Source organism: Talpa occidentalis, unplaced genomic scaffold (assembly GCF_014898055.3).
Source record: "Talpa occidentalis isolate TD23 unplaced genomic scaffold, MPIMG_talOcc4v2.1 talOcc4.6, whole genome shotgun sequence".
In the NCBI taxonomy this organism is placed as follows: Eukaryota; Metazoa; Chordata; class Mammalia; order Eulipotyphla; family Talpidae; genus Talpa; species Talpa occidentalis.
Window position 1 is genome coordinate 4,901,799 of NW_023604972.1, and position 18,871 is coordinate 4,920,669.

Genomic DNA, 18,871 nt, shown 5'->3' on the forward strand with positions numbered 1-18,871 from the left:
AATGCTTAACCAGAGCAACACTGGGAAGGAAATTTTGAGAAACATATTTCCAGCTGAGCCATGCTGGCTTACTACAATGCCACCACAGAGAGAAACAGGCCAGTGCCCACAAGAGCGTCAAGCTGCTACAAAGGCATAAGGAGAGACAGAAAGGACAACGGCACCAAGTGATAAGATGCTCTAATCGGCTCAAGCTCATTTCTTTCTAACTTCTACAAAGGACGGGGGTCTCAGTTATCGCCCATATCAGAATTATGCCCACATCAGAACAGCACTGGTCAACCTGTGATCAGTGCTCTCTGGTCAAGCTGCATTACAGCTTGCAAGCTCTGAAGTCTATCCTCACAGTCAAGGTAAGAAATTGCTAAAAAAAAAAAAAAAAAATCCAATAATGACCTTCATCGTAAATTTTAAAACCCAGATTAACTAATACCACTCAATTCCATCTTCATATTTAAATAGTAATAGGTAGAATAACCTTTGAACCTCACAGTGTAAAACATGGCTTCCTGGGCAGAGACAGCGCTCCAAGAACAGTCAGTCACCATTAGGAGGACTTTCAAATGGTCTGAAACCACTGACTACACATGCAAAAAAAATGAATTTAGAGAGCACACACGCGCTCGCTCTCTCTCTCTCCTTTCATTTCCCTTTTAAATAAACCTTTTATTAAGCTTTCTCTGTGTGCCTGCTCTTGGGTCTCGTCCTGAGTTGTTTTTTTTTTTTTTAAGTGCACAGGTGAGGACTCACACCCATTTCCCTTTGGGGTTGCCCTGTCACAATCGGGGGATATTAGGACACAGAGGAAAGACCAGGTGAAGACAGAGGGCAAAGACAGTCATCAACAAGCCAAGTCAGCGGAACCCACTGCTGACGCCGTCATCTTGGACTTACAGCCTCCATGACGGTGAGGTAATAAATTTCTGTCAACTTTTCTCTAAATTTCTAATTTATCTTAAAATGTTTACATTTTTGCCTTAAAATCAGTACTCCCACTTATACATCCAAACTCTACTAATTTTGCAAAGACTCAGTTTGAGTTCCACATTTCACTTGATCCTTACTTGACAACTTCGCCCTCCTGTTGATGACACAGCAACAAACTCTTACCTTTCCTCTGCCTCTTGACCACTGTGATCTTACTCCCACAACAAGAATCGAAGCTTCCTGAAGGCAGGGCTCATGATTCGCATAGCAACCATGTGCTCACCTAGAACTTACTACTTTACACATCGACAGTGTTAAACAGGTACATTAAGTTTGTTATTGTCTCTCCATGTTATTTAATTTAAAGATATTTCAAATTAGGGAAAGCTCAGAACATGCCTTTGATTTAACACATATACAGAAAAATACACAGATTTGAAAACATCTAAAGAACCACATAATTTAGCCTTATTAATCACATAATTAACTCTTTAAACTATTAGTTAAAATACAGACTACAGTAATACCTGTTTTTATTTGTTTTCATTATTAGCAATATATCTCTTTAACAGTCTATAGCAGTTAATCTCTACCATTCCCTGAATGATAATGAAAATATATTTTCACAGTGGCAATTGGTGACATTTCTATAAATCAGTGTGCTGCAGTGATACCTAAATAAAAGCTTACTTCACTATAATGATGCTTCCAGGCTTCCCTCAACTCAGGTGGTTACTTGCAGTTAATGATCTGTGACATACCACACAAGTAGTCTTAAAAAGACTTATTATCCACTGCATGTGCAACAATATTTGCTTTATGGATGGCTAAATGAATGAAGACATTCAATGTAACTGTAAAAGTAAAATCAAAAGAAAACTTACAAGGAACATGTTTTCTTTAAGTAAAAGGGCTGTGACCATTTTCCATTAATACTTAACCTTTCGCTGGAGCAGTGCAACCACATACAATGCTCAAATCCATAAAGCCCAAGAGCTGTTCTGGGTTAATGCTAATTAACTGCCCCCAATCAAATGAGCAGTAACTCTCCCAACATGTGAGATCATCAACCTCTATTGTTGACATCAAAGTCACATTACAAAGTTTACAGAAAGATAAATAAAAGACAAATATGTTTTTTATAGAAGATGAGAGCAGATCTTTCAAGCAGATTTATAGAAATATATACAACACAACAAGCCAAGAAAAGAATTATCATTTTTGTGCTATACACAAAATCTGCTAATCTCAAACAATACCCTATCTTTCATAGCTCCCAGACTCTGTAAGCACTCACAGGTTTACCATTTATAATTTTATTTCATTTACTAGACTCGGCTTTTGTCCACCATATGTCCACTGTGCATTAACTATTCCCCCAGGCACAATCAAGGCCTTTCCATTTGTTGTAAGAAGAGCTAAGTATGAAGGACACAGCCAGAAATAACATTTATACCTCAACCAAAAACAGAAGCACATTCAGACTCAAACGATGGTTTTTGCAGCATCTTTTTTTATTAGACACATGTCTACACAGCAAAATAAACTTGAGATAAAAATTCATGGCAACTGTATAACAGCTTTCACCATTCAGACTGGATATCAAAATTCTATCCCCTCCATCAACTGAATTTAAATAATGTTTCAAAAAAAATAGACTTCTAAACTATTAGTAAAATGAAGGCTGGTCTCCAGACATTAATTATAACCAAAATGTTAACCATTTTTACGTATTTCCTGGACATGTCACAAAGTTTTTAAAGTTTTTGATTTTTATATTCTTAAATTATATATATACACACATATAGATATACACCACACACACACACATGTATATTTAGTGTACATTTATGCCTAGTCATCCTTCTTCCCATGACCCATAACTGGAAGACAGGACTTGAAGAGAAGCGGGAACACAACAGTGATGACCAATGCACCGAGTGCCAGTCATGCACAAGGTGTGGCTCCAGAGGGGTTTGATACATTTTATTCTTATAATAATTTTCCTCTGAGGTAGGTGCTATTATCATTCCCACTTTACAGATAAGGAAACTGAGATACAAGTAGGGTAAATAGCTTAACTACTACCACACAGTTGACAATCTGAACCTAGGTGGTCTGACTTACAAGTCTGTGCCTTCACCACCACTCGGTTCTGTCTCTCCACATTAAAGACATTAAGAACACACCAGAAAATAAATATCCACAGGGGAAAATACAATTTCTCATCTTTTTAAAATTCAAATTTTGAATGAAAAAATGAACAACGTATGTAACATAAAACGCTTTTTACATGATCTTATGTGGCAATAATTCAAACATCAAATGAGGCTGTTATTGAACTCCTGGTAAAAAGAGTAGGCTCAGAGTTTTACAAAAGTTAAAAAAAAAAAAAAAACCAGAATTTTCATTTTATCATCTCAAAAGGTCCACGGCTCCATCATTTACCAAGGTAAAGAATTAATAATTTTCTAAGTCACTGACAACAAGTATTTACTGAGCGCTTTCTGTGTGCTGGGGACGGGGCTAGTCACTAGACACCTAATAAGCACTTAACCAAAACCAAACTTAGGATGTTTCGCCAAAGGCAGCGGCAAGCAAGGCAGGGGCTATAGCGGTGCCTGGATAGAGCTCTCCTCATAGAGGGCCTATACCATTTCAAAAGGGAGTAAGGTTTCCCCTTAAAAAGATGATGCTTTCAGAGGAATCAGTTTAAAGAGCAAAAATTAGCAGTTTTTTAAATTAAGTCAGAAACTAGAATTCCATCCTAGTTCTTTCCTTCTTGTTCATTTCCCTCAGCCCCTCTGTAAGGAGTCTAGAAACTGGAGGAGTTCTCACGGACCCCTCACACTCTCTGCCCTTAATCAGAACGAATGCAACAAACAGAAAAGAAATGGAGATGCCAGCACTCAAAACTGGAACAATAGAACAAGTTCAAAAAATTGAAAAGGACCTGCATTTCAGAACTTCAGGTATTTAGAACCTCACGCTTGCCTCTCTCACCATCAACAGAAAGCAGGCTATGGTGTCTCCAACCTTTAAAAACAACACCCAAAAGGTGTGATCCACATCCACTCCAGCGGCTACCCTGGTCCTGACTTCCTTCAGCATTACATACACACAGGGCCTCAAGCACCATCTGCCAAGTGCTTCCTTCCCTCCCCTCTGGAACTCACTCTGCTCAGCTCTTACTCTTTCTGTGCCATGAACCTGCTCACCAAGGGCACCATCAACTGCCTCTTCGGTGCTTAAACTCATCGCCATTCTTGGTCCGCAATCGTCCATCACCCCCTCCTCTTTAAAACCCCTTTACATATGGCTTCCCGGTCACTGCACACCCATGGCTTTCCTCCCACCTGGCCACACTGCAATTCCTTTGCTGATCTCTTCACTTTCCCAAACTTGAAGACATGGTTGGAGCTGAAGGCTCCATCTCTTCACATACTCGCTGCTGTGGAAAGTTCACCCAGTCTCCAGGCTTCCAGTATCATCAGCGTGCTGCTGACTCACACTTATCTCTAGACTTGGACTTGCCCCTGAACTCCAGATGCATATATCCAGCTACCCACTGGACAGCCCACATAGATGCTTCACAGCACCTCGAATTAACAGGCCCAAAGCCGAACTTTTGATCTTCTCCCCAAATCTTTCCTCTTGCGTGCTTTTTCATCTCATTAAATCGAACCTCAGCTGTCCAGATGCTGAGGCCAAAAATCTTAGCATTATCTTGCTTCTTGCCTACGCTCCACTACAGGTCTCTGAGAAAATCCATCACCCCCACCTTCAAAATAAACCCAGAAGTCAAGGCCTCTCACTACTTCCACTGATATCACCTTGGTCCATGCCACCATTATTTTTCACCTAGATTATGTCAAAAGTCTTCTCTCTGTTTACTTTGCTTCCAATTTTATCCACTATAATATATTATCAGAACAAACACTATAGGGATGCTTTCAAAATACAAGTTAAGTCACTTCTCTCTGCTCAAATCCCTCGGTGGTTTTCCACCTCACACAGTGTAAAAGTCAAAGCCCTTTAAATAACCTACAAAGTCTTCCCTCATCTGTCCTCTTCCTAGATCATTTCCTCTTTACATCTAACTTCATCTATTCCTTTCATTCACTATTCCCTGCATACAGCTACAGACACAGACATGAGCGCACAGACACCTCCTTGGAGTTCCCAGGAAAAAAAAAAACACCCAAAATACTAGTGGGGCCTGTGCCTTACTCCTCCCTCTACTTGCCTGGTTCTTCATCCACTATCTGGCTGGTTCTCGCCTCCCTTCTGTATCTGCTCAAATGTAATCTTCTCAGACTTCCCCCCACTACCATGTTTTACACTGTAACACACCCTCTGTCAACACCTCCTTTTTCTCCCTTCCCTGATTATCCATCAACACAGTGCTTTTCACCATTTAACATATTACATCTCTTACTTTTTTTATTTACTTCCTATCTTCCTCTACTGGGCCAGCTAGATGAGAGAAAAGATTTTTATCTCTTCATTTCTGTAGCCCTTATACCTGGAGCGGTAGTAGTGGTCATATTTCCAAGATATACCTAGAAAATAGTAAGAATTCAATAAATCTTACTTATTTTTTAATTCCCATTATCATCATCATCACCGTCCTCACCAGCACTATTATCATCAGGTACATGCGCCTATCCATTCACATAGAAAATGGATTCTTAAAAATCTTACAGCTGAATGATAAGATGAGCCTAATCAATCATCCCTGAAAGATAAGACAAGATTGAGCTGCATATAAAGTTAAAATTAAACTCTCTTAAAATTGTATGATGATAAATGTTTATCATATTTTACAAGATGTTTATAATTCCTTAGTATAATCCCTTCATTTCATACAGAGGATGATCTTATGGGATGGAATGAATTGTCCAAAGTAACACATCTAGGGCCTCCCTGGTGGTGCAAGAGGTTAAGTCTCAGCACTATAACTACTGCCAGTCACTGCAACATGAGTTCAGTGCTGGGGCAGGATCCCACATGGCGCAGCAGACCTCTCCTGTCTCACCTGCTGCTCCCCTCAGCAGTGTAGCAGTGTATTTCTTTTTTTTTTTTTATAAAGTTGGTTTTTTTTTTTTTTAAGATTTATTTATTTATTTATACAAGTACTGGGTACAGTCAGAAGCGTGGGAGGGTGAGAGAATTCACCAGAGCCAGAGGGGAGAGCAGAGCAGGCAGAGTGACGAAGTACACTGCTGAGGGGAGCAGTGGGCAGCAGGAGAGGTCTGCGCGCCATGTGGGACCCTCACCTGGTGGTGGGGGATTGAACCAGCAGCGGGCAGCTTCGCAACCCAGTGCTCAACCGCTGCGCCACCGGGGAGGCCCTCAGCAGTGTATTTCAGTAGATTCAAGATCCACCTGTTCTGCTCCCCACTCGGTCTCTCGTGAATCCTCTCACCCCATGTACCTCTGGCCTGTGCCCCAGTCCTTGTATGTGTATTTAAACAACAAAAAAGTGACACATCTAGACAAAATGACAGAGCCAGAAGAAAGCTGAAGTGTTCTGCCCCTACTCTAGTGCTTTTTTAATTTTTTTTAAAGATTTATTTATTTATGCATACAAGAACTGGGGTACAGGCCAGAGGTATGGGTGGGTGAGAGGATTCACCAGAGACAGAGCGGGGAACAAAACAGGCAGATTCACTGAAATACACTGCTGAGGGGAGCAGCGGGGAGACAGAAGAGGACTGCTCTGCCATGTGGGTTTCTCCTGGCCAGGGATCGAACTCGTGCTGCGGTGGCTGCAAACAGTTTCATAGGTTGCGTCTTAACCCTTAAGCCACCAGGGAGGCCCTCTAGTGCTTTTTTAAATCTCTATTGGATTTCTTCACAATCACAGCAGATATAAATTAAAATAAATAATTAAAGGGGGTTGGTTAAATTACATAAATGAAAATTTCAAATCTCCTTGCTACAAATAAATTTTTAGCTATGTTTCTTAATTTAATGTTTTCTTTAATATTAATGTTTAATAATTTCTACTGAAATTTAAAATCAGAGATTCATCATAACAGAAACAAAAACAAGGTACATTATGCTTTCTTTAGCATTTAATAAACTTTCTCTATCAGATGATTTCATTCATATAGAATACATGGGGGGGCCTCCCCTGGTGGCACAGCAGTTGAGTGCTGGGCTGTGAAGCAGCCCGCAGCCTCTGCAGTGCCGGTTCGATCCCCGGCGACCGGCGAGGGTCCCACATGGCGCATGGACCTCTCCTGCTGCCCGCTGCTCCCCTCAGCAGTGTATTTCGTCACTCTACCTGTTCTGTTCCCAGCTCTGGCTCTGGTGAATTCTCTCACCCTCCCGCACTTCTGACTGTACCCAGTACTTGTATAACTAAATAAATAAATCTAAAAAAGAATATATTGGGGGGTGGGGGGGTACTGAAAAAACTAAACCAAAGCAAACCCTAGAAATCCAACTGCAGAATTCAGGCTGCTGGTCGGGGAGGAAGGACGGGAGTAGGAACAAGTGAGGAGGCCCCAGTGGCTTCAGGTAAAGGCCTATGATGCTTCGTGGGCGGCATGGTGTGGTCGCACACCTCTGAGGAAGTGTGAAGCTATTCGTCTGGGTCGTGTACAGGGTTGTAACCAGTATTACCTCAGTAAAGAAAATATAAGTAAGAAACAAACTTTATCATGACAAAGATGAAATTATAAAATTATAAAGATTTTTATGAACAAAATACTTATACCCATCTACCAAAATGAGACCAAACCACAAAAACCTTAATATTTGTTAGTTTATGTAAACTACAACACTGTTGAAAATGGCTCGAAGTAGCTTAACTCAAAAATTAACTATGAAATGACACAACAACATGACTGCAACAAGTCAACTTTGATTACTATTATGAAAAGCACTCATTTGACATTTGCTCCCCCAAGAGTTAACAATCATGACCAGTCTGACTGCAAGCTTATGCATCTAATTTGAGGAAACCTCCCAGCAAATGAAACTTGAAATGCTGGTCACATGTTCTGAAAGTGGAGTAGGAATGTGAATTGTACAATTGGAATGTGAATGTAAGCGTATATATTGAAATACTCTCTCATTCAGGATACAGAAATGCTACCAGCATCTTTCAGTCAGTAAATAATCATAGCTCTATTTGACAAATTCGCACAGAGGAAAAAGTTAAAAAAAATAAAAATAAAAGCAGAAATATCAGGTTCGTCTGAAAGGGACACTTGGATTTAACACTTAGGGATTATAAAAAGAACCAAATTATTAAAAGAATGGGGAGAGAGGTAAAATGCTTTAATTTACAATGTTTAAACAGAATGAACTTTTGAAATCGTCAAGAGTTTATATAAATTATAAGCTGCCTAAACTGATAATAATGACTCACTCATTTACTGTTATATTATAGATAACTTCTATACAAGATGATATATATCCCTCAAAATGGGAATCAAAGTAAGTGCTACCTAGTTTATAGTTTCATATAGCTACTCTCCAGATAAAATAATAATTTCTGAAGATTTAAAAGAATCACAGTACAGCAAGTACATTTATGTAAATCCCCATGATGTTTCTCAAATTGGACATATAGCCATCACCCACACATCTCTATTACTGAGAATAAAGAATAGTCTTTTAAAAGCCTTCTGATAATTTATTGAGAGCAACAGTAAATTTTCAACTTGAAATTTACTTGTTTTACTAATACATTTCCACTGAGTTCAGGGAACACAACTTACAGGGTACATTAAAATGTAACCTTTGAACCTCACAGTGTAAAACATCACTTCCTGGGCAGAGATAGCACTCCAAGGACCATCAGTCACTGTTAGGAAGAATATACACTCCAACATTGTTAATTAGTGTTGATGCACTCTTCTCTATGCCCTCATCTGTCATGAAGATTGTTTAAAAATCTGAGTTATTAGTCTTTATTTGGGAAAGGATCTGGTTAATATCTTTAAGAGTAGAAATCACTCATCCATCCACTCTATCCTGGAGCGTGATAATTCCTACTCCCAATACAAGTTACTGATACCCACCACCCCTGAACCAACTAAGAAGCTATAAATCAGGAAGAGGGCAGCTCCTATGCAACCCCAGTTAATTTCTGTTTACAATCTATCCAACAGAGAATGTTAGCTCGTCAAGGAAGCAACAGACTGATTGATCAGATAGTAGGAAAACATAGCAGCTTAATGACAGAAAATAACAAAATGACAAATCAAAAGGCTATATGTGATTTAAAAAGATTGAATCAAAAATTTATCTTTAAATATATGAATATTCCTGAATGTTCATTTCATTTCAGTCTGCACCTCCCTGAAACACTCAAAGAAAAATTAAACCTATACTTCAGTGGAGATTGATTTTTTTTTAATTAAACATAAAAATTAAAACTTTAAAAGTCAGAAGAGTGGAATTCTACCATTAGGTAAAAGTAGTTAGGAAAAAGAAGCAAAATTCCAAAATATTTTACAGTCTAAAATCATGACATTAAACTTTGACAATTTATCTCAAAATGATCCAGCATAATATCAACAGAAATTGGAAGCATCTCCCAAGAAGCTCTCAACATCATTTACCCAGTGGAATTTGGCAGCCCAGCTAGGCCTGTGAACGAGCTAATAGAGTCCCTGTATCTCCATATGTATTTTTCCTCATTAAGAAAACCAATTTCCCTGGATAACACATGTCAGGCCATAAACACTTCTAATCTCAACAGTTTTCATAAAAAGGCTTTTATTTGTTCAGTTTTCATTCATTCAGGTACTGCTTTAAGTGAAGAGGGCCTTGGCTCTCAAAAAGTTTAGATTTTAATGGGAAAAGACAGGGGAGAGACAATACTGATGGGGATGGAAGTATGCAGATAACTGCAGCACAATGTCCTGACAGAAAGGGGATGACCTGGACGATTGAACGGTCAAGGAAGACAACTCTGAGGAGATGATGTGTAGGAGGAGATCCAAATGACAAGATGAAGCCAGTCAAACAAAGGCTGGAAGAAAAATCATTTGTAAAAGGAAAAACCATAGGTAAAAAACTTGGAGGGAATAAAGGGAAGCTGTGTCTTACATGGGCTAGGAAGCGTGCGAGGCAGAGAAGGGTGGGAAGGAGGCAGGAGCAGCTTGCCCAAGGACGGGGAAACCTGGATGAGGAGTTTGGATTCAAGTGAAAGCACCCCAGTGCTGGGGAAGCCAGCCCTCTGAGCCAGGACACCAGGTACGAGGCCTCCTAGATATGCCCACGACTTGCAGAGGTTGCTGGAGATGGTGGTGTAATCATTCCCAGGTGCTCAGGTGGCTGGATCTGTGTCCTGTCAGAAATCTCACTCCTCCTGAAGCTGTCAATATCATCAAAGCTCAGCAGAACCCTCATGAAATACAAGGAATAAGATGCTTTGCCCTTTTCCCCATCTTGAAAGTTACCTATCAGAATTTACTTTTACCTCACTAGGGGAAAGTAGAACCTTCCATGAGGATTTGGACATAACTGTACTTATTAATCGCAACAATCGGAACAAAAGAAAGTCAAATATTTAGAAAATCTGAAAATGGTAGGGAAAAAGAATAAAATTAAGACTTAATTAAGCAGATTCTAATCAGGTCTTAGGCACTCTCTCCAGCTAACCTCTGATCAAATTAACACAGGCTAGCTGAGTACACTGGCTGGGACTCAGTGATGACTGAACAAACTGCCTGGCTGAACACATGGTATGAGAACCATAGCTAGAGGAGAAAGAAAAAAAGAGAGTAAAGTCATTTCCTCCAGACCACTTCTGTGCATCTATTTCAGCTCTACTAATTTGTAACTTGTGATCATGTAAATTCTTGAAGATCTAGTCAGTAATTTTCAAAGGCTACTTTGATTAACAGTAATAGTTACTGAGCAATTACTATGTATAAGACCACATACTTAGTGCTTTTCGTGCATTATCTCATTTAATCTTTAAACCAATTTTATCAGAGAGAAACTATTATCCTTATTTCCAGATGAGAAAATTGAAGCATAAAAACATAAAGTAAGCTCTCTGATGTCACACTACCAGTTAGTGAAGAAACAGAACTTGTAAGCAAATTCTGTCTAAAAATCAACTCAATGCTTCCTTTAAAATCTTAAATAGTGGGCCTCCGTGGTGGCACAAGGGGTTAAGAACCGTACTATGAAGCAATCCGCAGCCTCAGCAGCACGAGTTTGCGAGTTCCATCCCTGGCCAGCCAGGGAGCAACCCACAGGGTGCAGCAGACCTCTCCTGTCTCACCTGCTGCTCCCCTCAGCAGTGGTTTTCGGTAGATCCACCTGTTCTGCTCCCCACTCTGTCTCTGGTGAATCCTCTCATCCCCCAGCATCTCTGGCCTATACCCCAGCTCTTGTATGCATAAATAAATACATCTTTAAAAAATAAAATTTTTTTAAAAATCTTAAATAGTGCAAAGAAAGAACACTAACTAGTACTACATAACCACTCTGAACACAATACAGTATGAAATTAAGTATTATATAGTTTTAAGCACTGTATACTAAAATAATTTATTAATTCTTAATTCTGTCTATTCCACTCCTCTACTGGCCATTTCATTAGCTGCTCTATATATTCTTTACATTTAAACAAAATAAACCCATAATTCATTCTCACATAAGAGGATCCCTAATCCTCAGCCCAAATTTCTGAGAGTGTACTATATTCCTAAAAAAAAAAAAAGGCAAGGGAATTTATAACTTACTAATTATAAGCTCTTCATACAAAACAAATTCTCACACATACACACACTTTGTATGGAAATTTTCTTTGACCTTTAGCCAAAAGATGGCTACTACTGCTGCCACTTATTTTCACAACCGACATATTTATTTTCAACTTTCTGTTTAAGAAGCAAAGAAGAGGACACAATAATGATTAATCACTTCTAGGCAAAAGATGACTATATATAGGAAATGAGCATAATAATTTAGTTTTAGATGTCTTCCCATAATTTTTCTTTTGCTTTGCCCTTAACCAATATGTACAGTCTTTGCTAATTCCTTAGCTTTTCAACAGAACTACACTGCCAAGAAAGAAAATGTTTATATCACTTAGAAATACAAATTTTAAGATCTCTCATTATACACAATCACATGAAATCAGATCAGTGACAGATTATGCAGTAAATATCCAGGAAAATGTTCATACATACTCTCTTCATTTTAAATATACAATATGCTGTGTGACAGCAATTGATATCATTCCAAGTATTTTATAAATCCATACAAGGGGCTAGAGCTAAGTCAAAAGTAAAAAAACTCTTGACTTTCATGCTATTAAATCTCAAACCAAACATAACACTGCATTAACATCTTGCATAAGTTCATATAACTTACATAAAAGTTTGTTTTTAAAACTGGGGAATGGTACCACCAGCACAGTCTGACAGCCCACCGAGTCTGGGACCCTGTCTTTGACAGTGACCAATGATAGATGCCTCACACAAGAGCACAAACACGTAACATAATGTATATAATTATGCACTACGACACCATTACTCCAGATGGTGGTTAGATTATAGCCTGAAAGAAATAAAAACAAATCCCCCCTGCTCCCCTTCCCTACTCTATAATTTCCCAAAAGGTGATGGGAAACCGCCAATAAAGCACAAATTGAGCGATAATATCTATGTTTCTGTAACATAACAATTGTCTAAGAAATGGTCTCATAAACTAAAAAGCTGTACTGAGAATTTGAATCTAAGATCACCAAAACATATGATTTATGATACGGGATGTCAATGAATCGGAAAGCATCCGATTCACTCAGAATTATTTACAAAACAGATGAGCAAATTTTAACTAAAATTTAAAAAGAAACTGTAGCTTTAACCCAAGCCATCCATTTGGGGATATGTAACACTGTTTTCTAGAATGTACTATTGCATTTTATTTTAACTTTTTAGACAAGAACTCTTCAGAGAAGTAATATTCGCACTTGATTTGTAAAGTTATTTAAAGTAAAGCTAGGATTTATAAAATGTTAATCTAAGTGTGCAAAACCACATAATGAAGAAATCTTGGTTTGGTCCTTCAGGAAGTACCATTTCCTAAGTAATTATAGACCAAAAATTCACTGGCTTTTAAAGACCTTTGGAGAAGATAACTCTCTTGGTAGTATACTTGGGTATTGACTTAACGCTTGCAGTCAGGAAACAGTTCCTGACTTAAAACCTCCATGGTATAATTTGAATTCATTTTCTCTTTTTCTGACCTCAAATAAGTTGTGGAAAATTAGCTCATATCACAATACTTTATACATTTGAAAACCCTTATTAAGGTCTCCTTTTCCAGTAACTGAATTACAGGAATATAAACCAAACAACATCCTATACTGAAATCATAATTTTTATATTACATATGCCATAGCCCCAGAGACAGAGCTCAAAAATTACTTACCATCACATTTACCAAACATTATTCCTCCCCTGATATAACATTCTTTCCTCAAAAAATTATCTATATTTCAGACAAAAAAAATCAAAACTTAAGAAAGTTTTATGAGAAGTGGGAACAAGGAATAATGCATGCAAAGTTCCACACAGACATCGCATCCTTCCCTAAAACCGGGATCATTTAATGAGATGTATCTCTCAAAATCTCTGGGGCAAAGCTGAAGCTGCAGAGCAGTACCATAAAATCTGCAGCTGTGTTGCTGTTCTTAATAGTCCACGCTACTTCCTTAGACCACAGGAAGCCAAATACACACTGCCTGAACAGAACTTACCTTAACAGGAGTTCGCCAAAGCAGCAGTTATGATAGATCACACATCAAAACTGTTATTGAAATGATTGTACATGTCTTTAGGAATTTTCTACTCAAGCTATTTGCTCACTGCAAAAAAGATGTATCTATTTGTTTCCAAAAATCAATTTTTGTAGGAATTAAAAAGTACAGGATAGGTACATAAACTTTACTATATATAAACAAGCATTAACAACTTACTTTTATTGCCCACTAAGGCAACCAGTGGCTGAATTTCTGACTCCTCGCTCACTTTCTTCACCACAGTATACCAGTCTTCTAAATTTTCAAAACTTTGATAATTTGTAATATCATATACCAAAAGGATTCCCTGTCAAAAAGAGTTAAAGAATATTTGTAATGCAGAACTTGAAAAAAATTAATACTGTCTTCTCTCAATGGTCCAAGCATATTTCGGAGAGTGTAAAACCGCAAATGTAGACTGTTTTACATACTAACTGACCTCGAATCCACTACTAGCAAACAATACTGATTTTTTTTCATTCAAAATAAACTCAACAATTAAGATGCAATGCAAGCAAAAGAATATTATCAAACTGTAAATGGTTTCCCAATTAGATACCTAGATTATGCTTGGTAAATTATAATAAAAATGAAATTATATCTTAGAGTTGGAAACGGCTGCAAGATCTATAATCCTGCCTGTCACTTTCATGAGGTCAAATATTTAAACCTTTCAGTAAGTTGCCATCTGCTGCTGCTCTTTTTAAATATTTGCAAAAATGGAGATTCCATAACATCCCTCGATAGCCAATTTCAGTGTTTAACACAATTTTCTTTCAATGAAATAAGTCAATTTCCTCTTTTGGGCCTCTGTGCATTTCAAGAAAGACATGAGCGCATCCTCCTTACAACAACCCATCATGTACTTGAAGGTAGTTAAGTAACTCCTTTTATGGTCGCCTTTCCAGAAAAAATAAACTCAATTCCTTAAACTTGCCTCAAAGGACCTATTTTCTATCCTTTAATCATAGTTGTTGGTTCTTCCCAAGACACACTACATACAGTTTTTTGACATCCTCTTTAAATTGAGCAATGTAAAACTGGACATGATACTGTAATAAGAGCCTGAACAAAGCCAAATATAACAGAGGGATTGCTTCCTGCCTCATATATATCATATTCCTCCTAATATATCCCATTATTTTGTGTGGGAAGGAAAAGAAGTATGTACACACACAAAAATAACAGTGCCACATTCTTGAGTCTCATCCAATTTGTGGTCAAATACTTAATACAAAGCTCTGTGTACAGTCTAAGTCTGGACCCTCACAGCATTTATGTTGCCTTCTAGATTTTAACATAAATGTTGACCAGTCTTTCATACCTACAATGCACCAGACAGATATCTACTTAAATGATGCTAGTTAAGTCATGAAGGCAGAATTTGAATCAAGGTCAGAATAAATATAAATCCAACTTTACTCTACATTCATTCATTCATCCCACAAACATTCATCTGTCAACTATATGCCAAGCATTATGCTAGATGCTCGCAATGTTGTAAATTTCATAAAGCTGTGCAAATTCAGAGTCTTGCATCAAAGGCAAGCACAAAAATAGAGAAGTACACAACACAAAAGGCAGTCAGTGATAGACTGATAAACATCAATCAACTGACACAGAATGGGGTGGCCTGGGGGGAGTTTAGCTGAATCATTTGCCAATTTTCGTGGTGTAAATACTCCCTTGTAGCCATTTCCAAGTTATCTGTCATGGCACTAAACAAAGAGTTGGGCAGGACAACACTACAAAGCATCTCCACAGACATAAAGAATTTCAAGAGCATATATAATAGAAATATATAATAAAATATTAAAAGATACATTTGAACATACAATGCTTTGTCTTTAATATAATTTATCAGCCTATACATAATTTTTATTCATAGCTGAATTTAGCAACTGGCTCACAAAAATTCCTGAAAACTTAACTGACTTACCGAGCCAGCTCTAGCACTCTACTATTATGACCTTCTACTCCATGTTCTTTTATTAAACTACACTGACTCTCAATTCACTTAGCTTGTCTAGGTCTCAAGTTGCTTGCCTCTAAAATCAGATCATTAAGTTAAATAGGCTCTAAGATCCTTTCAGTTTAAATGTTCTCTAATTTTTTTGCAGCATTATTTGATTCATTTCGGTAACTCAGACAGCTATTTTTGTCTATCTTCCCAAATGTTCTGAAAGAGCAGACCTATTCAAAATAAGCAGCATAATTCCACTTTCCTTATTATGAATAATGCCTAGAACTGACCTCTGAAGAAAGCTAATCTTCAATCTGTTGACCCCACCTCTGGCTGACATGTGTGACACTAAAGGGCTCTGCCCTGGAAATCAGGTTGCTGCTGGGCTGCAGTCCTGGCTCTACTATCAACTGATCCTGGACAACACTTCTGCCATCTACCTGTAAAATCTTGTCACTCCTAAATGATTAAGTAAAATACTTATTTAAAAACAAACATACCATTATTATTCTCAATGAATAAAAAACCATATTTTCAAAGCAATTTTGAGGTAGTGTTTTACACTCATAAATTGAGCCTTGACCTATTATGCCTCTTAAAACAAGATTTTTGTAACTCTTCTAGTTAATATCTGAAATCTTCATCTCAACATAAGATTGGAACATGACAGACCACATATAAACAAAACATTGCATCATCTCTTGGTCAGTATTAGACAACAGCTCTAGAATAAAAATAAAATACCACTCCACTGTAGGAGGAATATAAGAGAACCAAGTAAGACATCAGTGTAAAAAAACAATAATAACACAAAATGCAACAAAACAAAAACAGACAATTATAAATCAGAGAGATCTTGCAGGGGAGGAGGCAGGAGAGGGATCAGAGGGAGGGAGGTAGGGGAACAGGGGGTTGTGGTGATGGTGCACGGGTGTATTGGTGAAGGAAATTCTATGGGGACTACACTTGAGGGGTGATGGGGGAAGCAAATATTGTTTAAAAATGAACAATGGTATAAAAAATTTAATAAGAAAATTAAATGCCACTATCTAGGTCAGAAGATGGTAAACTAAGGCTCAGAGTTCAAATTCAGTTCATAGCCCATACACAAGTATATTGAAATATGGTCTGACTCAGTTTTTAAGTAACTATATCAATGGTTGAATTTTCACCACAACTACAGAGTTGCATAGTTGCACGAGAGACAGCATGGCCTGAGAAACCTAAAATATTTTCTACCTCTATAGAGAAATGTTTGCCAATTCTGATCTAGACCAATGTGTCCCAATATTTTTTAGTAAGCAATAACTACAAGTCTTCCAGGACTCAGAAGAAAAATAGAAGAATATGCAACTTTTCATTATTCTAGCTACCCAACAACCCAAACATCTAACTGTTCCTATGCCCCATTCTCAATACCATTTAATGTAAAAACTATCATTTTTTTCTTTGCTCTTAGCATGATGATTAGTACTAGTCTTGACCTTTCACACTGTGGTGAAAATCTGAGAAGGAAAAGTAAGTAACTACAGACATTAAAATACAAAAGACAATCTAGGACTTTTGATTTCAGCTCCAACATGTAAAAGAGTTTAGATGCCACTGTGTCTGTCTTTACAATAAGAAAAATAAAGTAAGAAACTGAAAATCAGTGGCTTTTCTTGGACACTGAAGAGTTAAATTTTCAAGGCAAATCACCATCCTGAAATCTAGAAAGAAAGTTGAATTCAGAGGATCACAGATAAATCTTACCCGGTGGAGATGCCATTAGAGCCATTAAAAAATGGCAGGGATTTTTAAATGGTAATTTTGACAAATTCCTGGAGGATAGTCTTGGAACATCCACACTTTTGTGGGTTTTACTGCTATGAACCCCACCAGATCCTTGTGTTAAAGACCCAAGAAAGATCCCCCTCATGGCTCTATCATGGTAAAGGAGAAAGTAATCATTGTAAAATATGCCCAGAGCATTATTATAAAAAAGGCAAAGTCTCCTGTTTCACTCAGTACTCCCCTTAGCAGTGCATTTCAGTAGATCCACCTGTTCTGTTCCCCAGTCTGTCTCTGATGACTCCTCTCACCTCCCACACCTCTGGCCTACACTCCAGTTCCACACGAAATAACTAAAAAAAAAAAAAAATTTTAAAGAGAGATGATTTGAAAATATTCTTTTATAATATCTGAACTAAATGTGAAGCAATATGGTGTTAAATGAAAATGGACTTAGAATAGTTAAAAGCACGTATTGCAGGGCCTCCCCGGTGGCGCAGCGGTTGAGCGCTGGGTTGCAAAGCTGCCCGCAGCCTCTGCGGCGCCGGTTTGATCCCCGGCTGCTCCCCGGCCACCGGAGGAGGGTCCCACTTGGCGCGCAAGCCTCTCCTGCCGCCCGCTGCTCCCCTCAGCAGTGTACTTCGGTCCTTCTGCCTGCTCTGCTCCCCGCTCTGGCTCTGGTGAATTCTCTCACCCTCCCGCGCTTCTGACTGTACCCAGTGCATGTATAAACAAAAAACAAACAAACAAATAAATAAATAAATAAATAAATAAATAAAAGCACGTATTGCAACTGTAGGACAATTGTTTAAAAAATGCTAAGTATAACTTATAGGCTAAAAGAAAATGCTCAAATAAAACTAAAAAAGACAAAAAGGAAAGGGAAGTTTTAAAAAAGCAGCACAAAGAATTAAAAACAAATATGACAGATATTAACCCAACTATATCAATAATCACTTTAAATGTGAATGGTCTAAATTACACCATTTAAGACAAAGATTATCAGAGTGGATGAGAAATCAAGACTCAACTATATGTTGACTATAGAAAACTCACTTTAAATATAAAGACAGGTTAAAAGTAAACAGCTAAAGAAAACCCTGATAACACTAATAAAAAGAAAGCTGGAATAGCCACATTAATTTCAGACAAAGCACATGTCAGAATAAGAAAAAATATTAGGTATAAAGACTGGCATAATGATAAAAAGGTGAATTCTTCAAGATGTAATATTCCTTTATGTATTATACACACTTAACAACAGAGTATCAAACTATATGAAGTCAAAACTGTAATGAATTCCAAATCACAGGTGCACCATTACAGAACTCAATACTCTGTTACATTAACAGACAACATTGAGTAAGCAGAAAATCAGTTAGTTAACCTGAACAGCACTAATAATCAACTTCATCTAATTGATA

At 37.8% G+C, this 18,871-nt stretch overlaps 1 protein-coding gene across 3 annotated transcripts in view; it reads right to left on the reverse strand.

Moving 5' to 3' along the window:
* The window catches only part of RAB28 (RAB28, member RAS oncogene family), a 56,702-nt gene that overhangs the window by 22,988 nt on the left and 14,843 nt on the right, over window positions 1-18,871 (reverse strand). For all 3 annotated transcript variants that reach the window (XM_037529052.2, XM_037529053.2, XM_054687886.1), the window contains exon 4: window positions 13,892-14,021. In XM_037529052.2, the coding sequence (XP_037384949.1) occupies window positions 13,892-14,021 (130 nt within the window). The remainder of the gene's footprint in view (window positions 1-13,891; window positions 14,022-18,871) is intronic.